At 34.6% G+C, this 15,090-nt stretch overlaps 1 protein-coding gene across 10 annotated transcripts in view; it reads right to left on the bottom strand.

Moving 5' to 3' along the window:
* Window positions 1-15,090, bottom strand: part of LOC105219969 (uncharacterized) — an 833,969-nt gene that overhangs the window by 181,560 nt on the left and 637,319 nt on the right. Inside the window, exon 14 of one of the 10 annotated variants that reach the window (XM_054225507.1) lies at window positions 1,847-1,882. The exons of the other annotated variants lie outside the window; for them this stretch is intronic. Coding sequence (XP_054081482.1) covers window positions 1,862-1,882 — 21 coding nt within the window. The 3' untranslated portion in view covers window positions 1,847-1,861. Of the gene's footprint in view, window positions 1-1,846; window positions 1,883-15,090 lie in introns of those variants that run through there. 10 annotated transcript variants of the gene reach the window in all.

Genomic DNA, 15,090 nt, shown 5'->3' with positions numbered 1-15,090 from the left:
CTCGACGAACCAAAATCAAACTCTATAAGTCGCTCATTATTCCCGTCCTGATGTATGGCGCTGAAGCGTGGACGATGACAACATCCGATGAGACGACTCTTGGGGTTTTCGAGAGAAAGGTTTTGCGCAAGATTTATGGTCCTCTAAACATTGGCAACGGCGAATACCGCAGACGATGGAACGATGAGCTGTACGATTTATACGACGACATTGACATAGTTCAGCGAATAAAAAGACAGCGGCTACGCTGGCTAGGTCATGTTGTACGGATGGAAGAAAACACTCCAGCTCTGAAAGTATTCGATGCAGTACCCGCTGGAGGAAGCCGCGGAAGAGGACGTCCTCTACTCCGGTGGAAAGACCAAGTGCAAAGTGACCTGGCTTCACTTGGTGTTTCCAGTTGGCGCCAAAAAGCAAAAAGGGGGAATGAGTGGCGCGCTCTGGTGGATTCGGCTATAATCGCTTAAAGCGGTTCCTACGCCAAATATATATATATATATAATTGTTAATTAACTTGCTTGCTTAATTAATTAATAAATTTTGGGTACAATTAACTGCTTTTGTAAACACCGTACCCAAAATTATCGAAATCGCAACTAAAATTGCTACTGTGATTGCTACATTCGTGATTGCAAGTTTCGAACTGTGATTGCTACTGAACTGTGACAAAGAACGTTTTGAACGCAAATGCTAACTCGCAACTTTTTGAGTGCGAAATTATAAGGAAACATCGAAAACTCGGCACTTCGAAATAAAAAAGTAAACTGGGAACAATGCTAACAAACAGTCGCAAATGATCAGAACAAAACACTGGCTAAGGCTCTCGCATTTCCATTTTCCCTATAGCGCAGATTGTAAGCGCGAAGGAGTTAACGAAATGCGGTCCCGAGCATTTACGTTCGAATTCTGTAATGCTGCAACTTTTTTAATAACCCTTTTTTAAAAGGAATTTTTGCAGATTTACGTTCATATAGTCATTTCAATAGCATATTTTCTTTACTTTAATACTTATAATATTTCATGAAAATATTTGCTCATCTGCCAAACATTCAGCAAAACATTTATGCCTATGAACGCAAATCAGATTCGCGCCCACATTCATCAATACACTTACGCTTGTCGTCACTTTTGCTTTTATGCTAGTACAGTAGAAGAAACAAGTGGTGTGATCGCGCGTATTTTGACATAGCTATGATTTGCACCTTCTTATTATTATACGTTCTTTGCTAAGACAGACAATCATATACAGCTCGACTTTACTCCACACACATAAGAATGTATCTAAACATATGTATATACAGTATACTCTCGAAAGGTAAATCGATTGGTATTTTGGGTAATTTACTTTTTCGAATAATTTACTTTTCCAAATATATACATAAATTATCTGTTTTTATAATATTAAATGCATTTTTAAACTTAAAAAATTCATTCATTTATTTGCTTCAATAAAACATATGGATTTACATGAAAAACATATTTACATTTACATGTGACGAGGATAAGGCAAATTGTTTTGCAAATCACTTAGCAAAGGTATTTCAACCTAATTGCCCAAAGAACAGCTTTAAGCTGCCATTCATCTCCAATAGCGCTAACGAGTCGCTTGGGTCTATTCAAACGTCATCTTCTGAAATTATTAAAATCATAAAAGAGCTGAATCGAAAAAAGTCGGCAGGACACGATAAAATTACTGCAAAAATGCTAATTGAGTTACCAAATATTGCTTTAACAGTGCTCTCCTTGCTCTTTAACGCTATTTTCAGTTTCGGGTACTATCCAAGTTCATCGAAAAAGTCGCAGATCATCATGATAGAGAAACCTGGTAAAGACTTGACACAGCCGTCTTCATACAGACCAATCAGTCTTCTACCCTGTCTTTCTAAAATATTTGAAAAAGTGAAAATAATGTAATACCAACGCACCAATTCGGGTTTCGTGCAAAACATGGCACTGTAGAACAAGAAAATAGAATTACTAACGAAATCAGAAAGGCGTTCGAGTATAGAGAGTACTGTTCTGCTATATTTCTAGATGTGGCTCAGGCGTTCGATAAAGTGTGGCATGACGGGCTTTTATATAAGATTAAAAAAAGCTTACCTCTCGAAATGCATAAAACCTTGGAGTCTTATTTAAAAAATAGAAAGTTTACTGTCAAAGTAGGAGACTTCATATCTGAAGAACGACCAATAAGAGCTGGTGTACCTCAGGGCAGTGTTTTAGGGCCAACTCTATACATAATATATACAGCAGACCTTCCAACAGCTAGTAATATTTTGACATCAACTTTTGCGGATGACACAGCTTTAGTGAGCCGAAACAAATGCCCAATTATAGCATCAAAAGTATTAGGAGGGCATTTGATTTTTGTCGAAGAATGGCTAGCAAACGGGCGTATAAATGCAAGCATGTTACATTTTCTCTAAGACCGAAAACGTGCCCGGTAGTTAAAATGAACAATATTTTATAACCTCAAGCGACTGAAGTAACATATCTTGGTATTCACTTGGATAGAAGGCTCACGTGGAGAAAACACATATCGAGCAAAATAACCTGCATGAAGATAAGAGCAGCACATTTAAATTGGCTTTTAAATAAAAATTCAAAACTTAGCCTAGACAACAAAGTTCTGTTATATAACGCGGTCATAAAGCCGATTTGGATGTACGGCATCCAACTGTGGGGTTCGAACTGTGCAACCAATATCGATATAATTCAGAGATTCCAATCAAAAATGCTTAGAACAATCACGTGCTCACCATGGTATATGCGTAATGAAAATATCCATAAAGATCTTGGTATTCTCATGGTAAAGAAAGAAGTAGAGAACAGCAGAAATAAATATTTATCCAAACTCCGAGATCACCCAAACCCATTGGCTAATGCTTTATTACATTCTTGTAATCCATCACGTCTAAAAAGAAGAGATATGCCAGCACACTGAGGAGCAACGTTTCACCAAAACAACTCAATCAATTGGTTGAGCTTGTCTAGTTTTAATTAGAATTAAGATTTTTATAACTTATTGTTAGGCTCCAAAGAGCAGATTCAATAAATAAAGAAATATATGAAAAAAAAAACATTTACATACATATGTATTTACTATGAAGAGAAAAAATCTTGAATATTGTTTTGTTGTTTTCTTTTGCAATAAATTTTCTGACCATTTTTCTACGACAATTCAAAAAGTCTGACACCTCAATCGGACTTATCTGTATATACGCAGCATGTTTCTTTAATAAATAATGTTTTTTCAATTGCTAAGAATACTGATTACATAATTGTTCTAGGCAATTTCAATTTACCGTGTGTATCTTGGAAATCTGTTGACGATTGCATTACCCCTTTTTGCACTCGTTTAAGCTTTAATGAGTTTTTGGAAGAAATGTCTGGGATGGGTCTTAACCAAATTAACTTAATTCCGAACAAGTTTGGTAAATTCTTAGATTTGGTCTATGTTGATAATACTTCAACAGTTTCTGTGGTCCGATCTGATCCTTTAGTTTTGCCAGAGGACTCTTATCACCCTGCCTTGGAAATTAATATCGAAATCATAGACGAATTACTTGTATGCAACAAACAGGACCTTTGTTCTCGGTTCAACTTTGCGAAAGCTAACTTCAAAAAGATTAATTGTGAACTTTCTAAATTGACTTGGCCTGATTATAGTGGTAATATTGAATTAAATGTATCACATTTTAATGAAACAATTTTTAATATTTTTGAAAGATTTGTTCCGAAATGTTTTATTATCAAAAGAAAAAGTTCAAATTTGTGGTATTCGAATGAGCTATGTAAATTAAAAAATAAAAAAGCTCGTGCTTTTAAACTTTATAAAAGAACTGGAGCTCTTGTTGACTATTTAAAATATTCTAAATTGCGTCGTCAGTTTGAGGAACTTAACAAAAAATGTTATAAAAACTACATAATCAAAGTAAAAAATAATATTATTCGTAATCCGAAATTGTTTTATGGTTTCGTTAACTCCAAACGCAGGATTTCAAATTTTCCGTCCGCGATGAAATATAAATCAACAATGTCATGTGACAATTATATTATTTCTAATATGTTTGCAGAATTCTTCAAATCCAATTATTGTTCAAACTACCCTATGAATGTGCCATATCATCAAGTGTTATGTCCGAGTACTGTAATTAATACACCAATTATTTCTGAAACAGATGTCTTAAATTATTTAGTTACGTTAAAAGATTCGTTTAAATATGGCCCTGATATGATTCCCTCAAGCTTTCTTAAAAATTGCGCAAAATATATCTATCTGCCCTTAACTAAGCTTTTTAACCTATCTCTTAAACAAGGTATTTTTCCGTCAATGTGGAAAAACTCTTTTATATTACCTTTGCATAAAAGTGGAGTTAGATCATCTGTTGAGAACTATAGGGGGATAGCTAAAATGTCAGCTATACCCAAACTTTTTGAAGCTATTGTCACTGACCAAATAACTTTCTTAATCTCTCCTTTAATTTCATTCTCTCAGCATGGATTTTGTAAAGGGAAATCTACAGTAACTAACTTGCTTGAATTTGTAAACCATGTGTCAATGGGTTTTAGGGATAATAAGAATACTGATGTTATATATACAGACTTTAGTAAAGCATTCGATAGAGTAAACCACTCAATTCTTTTGCAAAAACTGAATCTTCTTGGTTTTCAACCAAGACTTCTTGAATGGGTATCCTCATATCTTACTAACAGAAAACAACAAGTTTTATTTCATATCTTACTAACAGAAAACAACAAGTTTTATTTAATAATACATTATCCGATTCAATTAGTGTCACTTCAGGGGTTCCACAGGGTAGTCATCTCGGCCCGATTCTGTTCTTGTTGTTCATCAATGATATACCTTCAGTAATTAAGTTTTCAGAAATTTTATTATATGCGGATGATGTAAAACTTTTTAAATCATATACTTCTCATAACGAAAGGACTGAGTTGCAATCGGATTTAAATAATTTAGTTACTTGGTGTCACAAAAATGATATGCCACTGAATCTTAAAAAATGTAAAACGATGTGCTTTTCCCGTAGAACTGTTGATCTTTCCCCCTATGTAATAAATAACTTCAGTTTAGAGCAAGTTTTTAGCTTTGTTGATTTAGGAGTTAATATGGACCCTAAACTAAATTTTAATTCTCATGTAAATTCAATTGTCTTAAAAGCTAAAGGTGCTCTTAGCTTTGTTAAACGTTGGTCTAAAGAATTTAGTGATCCGTATATTACTAAAATTCTTTTTACAACATTGGTAAGGCCTATATTGGAGTATGGTTCTGTGGTATGGAATCCTAGCTATCAATCCCATTCTGATAAGCTTGAGTCCGTTCAAAAACAATTTTTACTTTTTGCTTTAGGCCACTTACATTGGGATTCAAGATTGAATCTTCCCCCGTATACTAGTCGTTTAAAACTTATAAATCTTCCCACACTCACTAGTCGCAGAGAAATGCTAGGTATAATTTTTCTAGTAAAACTTCTGAATGGTTTAGTTTGTAGTTCATTCCTTTTGTCTGATATTAAGTTTAATGTCCCATTGCGTTCATCCAGGCAGTTTAGACCATTATTTCTAAAATCTTCTAGAACAAATTTTGAGTTAAATGAACCATTCTGCCGAATATGTCATGATTTTAATTCGCATTCCAGCACATTTGATCCATCTGACTCAATATTTAGCATCAAAAAAACTATTTTGTCTTCTCTTAATAAATAATATTCAGAAATTTTTAACTTTTTGTTTTTATAAATTTTTAAATCTCAGCTGTTGAAATGTTTCTTTCTGTAGCTGAGCAGTTTGAGAACCGGACGCTTAAAAATCTCTTGCCTTTCTAGACTCGGCAAATTCCGCTCGTATGCGGACTGCGCCCCACGCGTCGGTTGGGCGGGAGGAGGGTAATCGTTTGGGTTAATAATAATAAACCAATAACTGCCGACGTCAACTATCACCCAATAGGAAATATTCGAGACGTTTAGTCAGCAGAATCAAACAATTGGGAACAACATCCGCCATGCGCCGCATAAGCGAAAGTAACCAGAAACCAACATCCGCCATAACGTTAACCAAAATTGCTGCCGCAGGTAGATTTAGGCAATATTAAGAATATGTTTAATTGTAAATTAGAGTTAGTTGTTAAGTTGATTTCAATCAATAAAGGTCACTCTTGACCATAAAATATTCATTTTTTTGACTTTGTAATTAATAAGTCATTAACTGGCGCCCGAGCCTAAAATATACGGCACGAGAAGTTTCGGTAAAAAAGCACCATATGCAGTGCTAAACGGGAAGCAACTCGAAATAGTTGTTCGGTACGGGAAGTTTCGGTAAAAAGCCAGCCGCCATGAAGCTGATCATAATGTAAGAAATAGGTTAAGATTGTGAAAATTTGTAGAAACCAAAATAAATTAAAAGAATTCAAAAGTTTAAAAGAGTGAATATATGTACATATATGTATTTCCATTTAATATCCTTCAAAACAAAAATTGTTTTAAAATTGTGAAAGTTTTTAAAAGAATCAAGTGAATTGTTATACAAGGAGGAAACATATTTTTCTCTTCCTCTCACGAAAATTAGTAAAAGTTAAATCTATATTAAGCAAATTTAACAATATACAAAATTGTTCATAATATAAACAAATCAAATAAAATAAGGCTTGTACAGCCTATAAAAAAATATTTTTAACAAATAACATTAATTATCTCTGCGATTCCGTAGCCAACTCAGGAGTTGACCGGACCCTCTAGAGTATAAATAACCCATTCCTAGACAGGATAACATAAATTTTAATTAAAACAAAATAAATAACACAATAATATAAGGACCTCTCCAAAAATGTCTAACCCAAATAATTTAATAAGACCACCAGTGCTAGGGAATACAACTCCCGTTGCACCAACAGGACCTTCCGGTTCTGGCACCCAAATTTCGCCAGAATTGGCACATTTAGTTAAAAACGCTGTAACTCAGATGTTACAGACGGACGGACAAAGCATAATACAAAGTATTTTGAATAATGGTATGAACCAAAACATTAGGGATCAAACTATAGACGAAAGATACAGAGACAACATGAACGAAATGGACAAAATTCCCGACGTAGTGCGATCACTACGAGAATTTTCAGGAAACGCTTCGGAGTTTACCTCCTGGAAAAAGAGTGTCGAGCGGATTTTGAGGATATACGAACCCTCAAAAGGCACTCCACGCTATTTCGGTATTCTAAATGTAATTAGAAACAAAATTATAGGGAAAGCAGATATAGCACTAGAGTCGTATAACACGCCTTTAGATTGGACGGCAATATCTCGTTGTCTAACTACCCATTATGCAGACAAAAGAGACATTGGTACTTTAGAGTATCAAATGACTTGTCTCATACAGGGAAGACTAACGATTAATGAATTTTACCAAAAAGTGTATTCGCACCTATCATTAATCCTCAACAAAATTGGTTGTATGGAAGTAGGAGAGGAAGCAATACATCTTCTTACGGAAAACTACCGTGCTAAAGCCCTTGACACGTTTGTCAGAGGACTTTCGGGTGACCTTCCTAGGCTTCTCGGCATCAGAGAACCAAAAAGCCTACCAGAAGCTCTTCACCTTTGCCTGAAGTTAGAAAATCAAAACTTTAGAGCAAATCACGCTAACAATCAATTTCCTAGACAACAATTCCAACAACAGAATTTTTTTCCAAATCCTAATCGACAACCTCCTCAAACCAAATTCCATTCCGAGTTAGCCTTTATACCAAAACCAAATCAAATATTTAATCCTTATGGTCAACAACGGTATCCCCAAAATCCAGTAAACCAACAACATGGTTTTCATAATCAAAATCCATTTAATCAACCACCAAATAATCCCCCTCCAAGACCACCAAAACCACCTCAACCAATGGATGTAGACGTTAGCTTAAGAACAAATGCTATCAATTACGCCAATAGACCAAATCCCAAATTCACTGTCAAACGACCATCAAATTTTTCAAACAAAAATGATCTGCAACCAAAAGTTCAAAGGAATTTTCATGTAAACTCAAACTTTGAACCTTACAGCGAACAAAATTATCAATACAACAATGACTACCAAAACAACGAATACAACTATGACTTTTCCGATACAACACAAACCGACGAAAACGAACAATCACTAGACCTGACAGATGTACATTTTTTAGATTAAACAGCTCTTCGTTACCTTATTTCAACTGCAAAACGAAGAGTGGAGAAATTTTAAAAATCCTAGTCGATACAGGCTCCAATAAAAACTATATTCAATCAAATTTAGTACCAAATCCCAAAGAAAACAATAACCCTTTTTACGCAAATTCAATCGGTGGAAAAATACACATTACCCATCACACTTTTCTAAATCTTTTTAATATTGAAGAATGCAAATTAAAATTTTTTTTGTTACCCACTCTTACAACTTTTCACGCAATTCTTGGAAATGATAGTTTAAAGGAACTATCAGCAATTATCCATACTAAAGAAAATTTCATGATCGTAGCAAACAAACGTAAAATTCAACTCCATCAATATAGAGCCCAAGATGTTCATTCCATCCAAATCCGTGACGAACATATGAATACTTCAGAAAAAAATGAAATTAAACAACTTGTACAAAAACACCGAAACTTATTTTCAGAACCTAATGAAAAACTACCGTACACAACTAAAGTAGTAGCGGAAATTAGAACAAATTCAGATACACCTATCTACTCAAAATCATACCCATATCCTGCCAGTTTAAAACAAGAAGTAGAAAAACAAATAAATAAACTATTAGAGGACGGTATTATCAGAAAATCAAGGTCGCCATACAATTCACCAATATGGGTTGTACCCAAAAAGGACGATGCATCAGGCGAAAAAAAATTCAGATTAGTTATTGATTACAGGAAACTAAACACAGTTACAACTGCTGACAGATACCCAATACCAGAGATAAATGAAGTACTATCACAATTAGGAGAAAACCGAATATTTTCAGTAATTGACTTAAAAAGCGGTTTCCATCAAATTCCTCTTAAGGAATCTGACGTGGAGAAAACAGCCTTTTCAGTGAACAACGGAAAGTATGAGTTCACAAGATTACCTTTTGGACTGAAGAACGCCCCATCCATATTCCAACGTACATTAGACGATATTTTGAGACAATATATAGGAAAAATATGTTATGTCTATATAGACGACATAATAATATTTAGCAAAGATGAAAAATCTCATTCAGAGCATATTGACAAAATTTTTGATACACTCCGCAAAGCTAATATGAAAGTACAAGCAGACAAATGCGAATTCTATAAAAACCAAGTAGAATTTTTAGGATTCATAATTTCTTCTGCTGGTATTTCCACAAACCCATCTAAAGTAAAACGTATTGTAGATTTTCCATACCCCAAAACACTTAAAGACCTTAAATCATTTCTAGGACTTTCAGGATACTATAGACGTTTCATAAAAGATTATGCAAAGTTATCCAAACCCCTCACAACTCTACTTCGTGGTGAAGAAGGTAGAATGTCAAAAAATGTTTCCAAAAAAATCCAAATCCAATTAAACAATGACGCTAAAGCAGCATTTAATAAAATAAAATCCACATTGACATCGAAAGACGTCATTTAACATTATCCCGATTATAAAAAAGAGTTCGATTTAACAACAGATGCTTCCAAATATGCCATAGGCGCTGTCTTAGAACAGAATGGAAATCCCGACCATGACGACCTAGTAATTCTAGAAAATCAACTTAATAATATAATAGAAAATAACAATAAACAAGTAATAATTAACAAAGTAATTTTTGACAGAATTAACAATATCACCACAATATCAAATAAAATAATAAAAACCTTACAAACGAACGAAGAAATACAACACCATTTGGCTGTTGAAATAAAATATAAATTAAAAATTATTAAAGAGGAAATAATTAATATAGATTACGCAATGCATTGGGCAAAGGCCGGCATCGTAAATTCATATATTTTGTCAAATGACGAACTTAGATTAATAAAATCTGTATTTGAAAATAATAATTTTACATTAAACAATATGGAAGACTCACTAGAACTAGCAAATGTAAAAGTCGCGTCAAACACTACAATGTTACTTTATATAGTCGGAATACCCTTAACAAATGAGGATATTTGCGACTCAATTTTAATAAAACCAATAAAAATGAATTGTAATAATAACAAAATTTTTGGCGTTAAGAATAAATGTAAGGAATATAATAATATAAGAATTTGTAACCGTAAGAACTTAATAGATATTAGTAACACTACTTGCGTCCCTCGACTACTTCGAAGCGAACCAGCGGAATGCACTATTATAAACAATCAACACATCCCATCAGTAGAGAACATCTCACCTGGTATCATACTACTAAATCAGTACAATGGCACAATAGAGATCGACAACCAAAAGATAAATCTTACTGGATCGTACGCAGTACAATATCACAATTCTACAGTTAACATTGACGAACAAAAATATACCTTTAGCGAAACGTTAAGCACCAAACCACTACCCGCAATCCTGCAACCAAATCTTCCTTCAAATAGAGAAGAAGAAATCCTAAGTTTGGAAATGTTGAAAGAACTCCACATGAACAACATCAAACACCTAAAAGCACTACATATAACCCACAGAGCAGCTTCAATCACGAATTTATCGCTTTCAATCATCAGTCTGATATTCGTAGCGGTAATAGTCATCGCATTAGTTCTAAGGGAACTTTTCAAAAGCAAACTGGTAGAACGTTCAAGTTATAACGTAAACGTAAACGTGAGTGACCCTAAAGAGTTCACAACATCCGAAACACCACAGTTAACAGAGTCAATAACGCTAGTAAGCCAAATGCAGTATCCCAGTAGAACAAACGGGGACGTTTGTTTTTGGGGGTGGAGGAGTTAACACCAGAAATATTGCAAGTAAACCAATAACTGCCGACGTCAACTATCACCCAATAGGAAATATTCGAGACGTTTAGTCAGCAGAATCAAACAATTGGGAACAACATCCGCCATGCGCCGCATAAGCGAAAGTAACCAGAAACCAACATCCGCCATAACGTTAACCATAATTGCTGCCGCAGGTAGATTTAGGCAATATTAAGAATATGTTTAATTGTAAATTAGAGTTAGTTGTTAAGTTGATTTCAATCAATAAAGGTCACTCTTGACCATAAAATATTTATTTTTTTGACTTTGTAATTAATAAGTCATTAACTTATATATATATATGTATAATATTAGACTGAATTCCTTCTTTTTTTTCTTATGCCCAAAGACAAACATGCAAACCAGAGAACTGCAACGAGTAATAAATGTTTGTGTATACTTAAGTACTGATACGTTACTCTGTCTGATTCTGTCACTTCGGTTCATGTACACGAAGCGTACCGTTTGTCTTCAAATCAGCGATAGAGAACAAATATAAATCACTAGCGATCAGCTTATGCCTGATTTGTTTATGAATGTTCGCATCAGCAGTAAATACCCGAAGTGATACAAACCAATGCTTCAATGATTGAAATGATCGACAGCGTTCGGTTTGTATATCATCCCCTAAACACTGAATTACTCAAGCACTTCTATTTACAAGTTCTTTGTGTTCTGATGGCAAGTGAAGCGCGTATGTGTATTAAATGTTTCTATTTAGAACATTTAAATGTTTCAAGCTACAACAAAAACAATTTCATTCATAAGGAACGCTCGTCTTCCTCAAAGTAAAGTGCGTAAATTCGCAACTCAGCGTCGCACTCCTTTTTCTGGGCGTGTGGGGCCAATGCCTTACTTGCTTTTTGATATCCCCACTGACTCAAGTTATGTGACAGCGACATTTGCGGATGACACAGCCCTGTTAGCAGCAGGAGAGTCAACTTCAAAATCTACCCTTCGAGTGCAAACAGCAGTCAATGCAATTACTAAATGGGTTTCCAAGTGGCGCATTAAATTAAACGATTCCGAATCAATGCACGTAGACTTTACTTAAAAAACCATCATACCATCCCATTTGTATAAATGGTACTCCTATAATCACAATCAAAATAATGCTAAGTACCTAGGAAAGGAAAGCTTCGCTGGAAAGAGCATGCCAAAAAGAAAGGTGTGAGTTTGATTTAAAATTTGCTAAGTTTTAAGTTTTACCATCTAGCCCATAGGAGATCCACGCTTTCAATCGAAAAAGCTGTTTATATATAATCAAGTACTAAAGCCAATTTGGGCCTACGGAGCTCAAATATGAGTTTACTCAAGTCAAAACTGTATTGCCTCTATTTGCTATTCAGCGCTTCCAAAATAAGGTTCAAAGAAGTATAGTGAAGGGAGGAGCCTGCTTTGGAGGCTTCAAAAAATCGATTTTTTTTTGCGTAAATCACTTCCTAAACTATCCAAGAATATGTCTCCAAAATTTCAGAACAAAATTCGGATTATTTTCGGAGATACAGACGAAATAGTGAGAAAGCGTCGAGCAGGTATACGAGCGGCCGGACCGCCTGGAGCCCGCTTGCTCCACCCCTTGATTTATTACGTATATTATAATGAAAAGGTCCTTCGAGACAGCTTAACTGTCTATTTATTGAAGAGTTCGAAGGACAGTTATATGAAGCAGGAATCGCTGATTAGCATATTAATAGGGTAAGTTCAAGAAATTTACGATTTTTTTCGAACGAAACCTTTGACACGCGATTTCTCGGATTTTCATTTGTATGATTTTTTCAAACTAGCGGTCACGATAGGAAAACAAATAAACGACCTATCGAAACGAATCAAAATGCGTTGTATTTGGAATTCAATTCTCTTCTAGGTGAACCTAAAATACCTTAACATTAATCCGGATTTTAAACGATTTAAAGTAATTTTTATATAAAATTGCGACCTGCATCTGCGCCTCCGTAAATTTCTTCAAACATGAAGAATATCTAATTTATAATAATACAAAAATTTGAGAAGACTCTTCAAATATATAAGAATAAATCCTAAAAGTTTCAAATCAGACATTTCTTTCCTTTCCAAAAAAGACCTTGAAAATATAGATTTTTTTAAGCCTCTAAATCAGGCTCCCCCTTAATGCTCCTTGATATGTTAGATCTCCTGACCTTCACCGTGATCTTGGTGTGAATTTAGTAGTAAACGAAATAACCAAATTTGCAAAGACTCACGAAATGAGGTTTATACAGCATGTAAATGAAGAGGCATCCGACTCATCGGAACTGCTGAACGAGAAAACCGACCGAAACGTAAGTGGCCTTCAGACTTAGCAAGGCAACTGTAGCAGCAAATGAATTCCTCTAACTTTTAGCTTTTAATTATTATTTTTAACTTATTAGAATTGAATTGTTGTTAGTATTTAATCATTGTATTCTTGGTACAATTGTAATAAAAAATAAAACTATACCAAAAAATCATTCTATATATTATTTCAATGCCTTGATAACCACTTTATTGCTGGATGGACTATAACGCTAAGCATCCTTGGTGGGGATCTAGACTGACTAACGCTAAAGGAACTGAGCTATTTAAATGTATAACAAAGTTTAATTACTCAACTATTTCTACTCGAAAACCTACGTAATGGCCTAGTCATCCTCGAAAAAGACCATATATGTTAGATTTTGCTGTGTACAAAGGTATATCGCAACACCAACTCCACATAAAGTAGAGCTTTGATTGAAACTCTGATCACTCACCAATAGCAACTTTTGGGACTACTGTGTCGAGTATGGAAAAACCATACAATATTATTACGCAAAATACAGATATAGCAGCTCTAAATGCGCGCTTGAGAATCGAACTAGTTTAGATATACCCTTAAAATCTAGCGATGAGATTGACTTAGATCAAGTGTTAATGATGATAAAAAACTATTTCTTCCTATTGAATTCAAACGGTTAATAAAAGAGAGAAAATTACTCTGGAAAATATGGCTAATTAGTCGGAGTCCTCTTGACAAAAGAATTTGAAACAAAGCAACCAACGACTTGAAGTCAAAACTGCGGGAAATAAAAGATCAAGAAACATCAGAGTATCTTAGGAATATAGATCCACATGCAAGCAACCCAGATCATAACCTGTGGAAGGCAACTAAATATCTGAAGAGACTCACTAGGAGAAACATGATTATTGAAAATAGTTATGGTCACAGGTGCAGAGATAATCAAGAGAAAGCCAATATTTTGGTCACCATTTGCATTCAGTTTTTACACCAATCGTAATTCCAGATAACGAAAACACTGCTGAGGTAAAAAACTTCCTAGAATCGCCTTGCCAGATGATCCTGCCTATTCGAAGAATTTCTATTACAACGAAACAAAGAAAATTAAACTTCAAAAATTACTTTTAGACACCTGCCCCTAAAATGTATCAGAATGCTTACTTATATCTACAATGCTATGCTTAGACTCGACCACTATTCCAGTCAATGGAAATGCGCTGAAAAAATAATGATTCCGAAAGCCAATAAACCTGAAACCCGTCCTTTTTCATACCGTCCAATTAATTTACTGGCGACCTCCTCTAAGGTATTTGAAAATATACTATATATAAGAGAATGTTACCTGTTTTAGAGGACCAAAATATATTTCCTGAACACCAGTTTGGGTTTAGAAGGGGGCATGGAACTTCTGAAAAATGCCATCGAATTGTTAAAATTATTACGAGTGCTTTCGAAGTACTGCGCAGAGGTATTTTTTAGATATTAAACAAGCATTTGATAAAGTATGGCACCCAGGGTTACTTTATAAAATAAAGAAATGGCTTCCAGCGCCTTGATATCTACTTATAAAATAATTTTTTAAACAATCGTAAGTTCTATGTCCAGGAAAAAGGTGCATCTTTTGAATTTTATTCGATTGACGCTGGAGTTTCCCAAGGAAGCGTCTTATACAATATTTACAGCTGATCTACCAATCGCTAATGGTTTAGAGGTAGCAACTTATGCTGATGATACGGCGTTTATTGCCACAAGTTTTAATCCTAGTGAGGATTCACTTACAAGAACAACACAACATTGTCGAATAATGTTAAAGAATTGGAAGATAGAGGTAAATACGCAGAAATCCGTTCAGATAACG

This window comes from Zeugodacus cucurbitae, chromosome 2 (genome assembly GCF_028554725.1).
Source record: "Zeugodacus cucurbitae isolate PBARC_wt_2022May chromosome 2, idZeuCucr1.2, whole genome shotgun sequence".
NCBI lineage: Eukaryota > Metazoa > Arthropoda > Insecta > Diptera > Tephritidae > Zeugodacus > Zeugodacus cucurbitae.
This window is presented reverse-complemented; position numbering and strand designations above follow the sequence as displayed.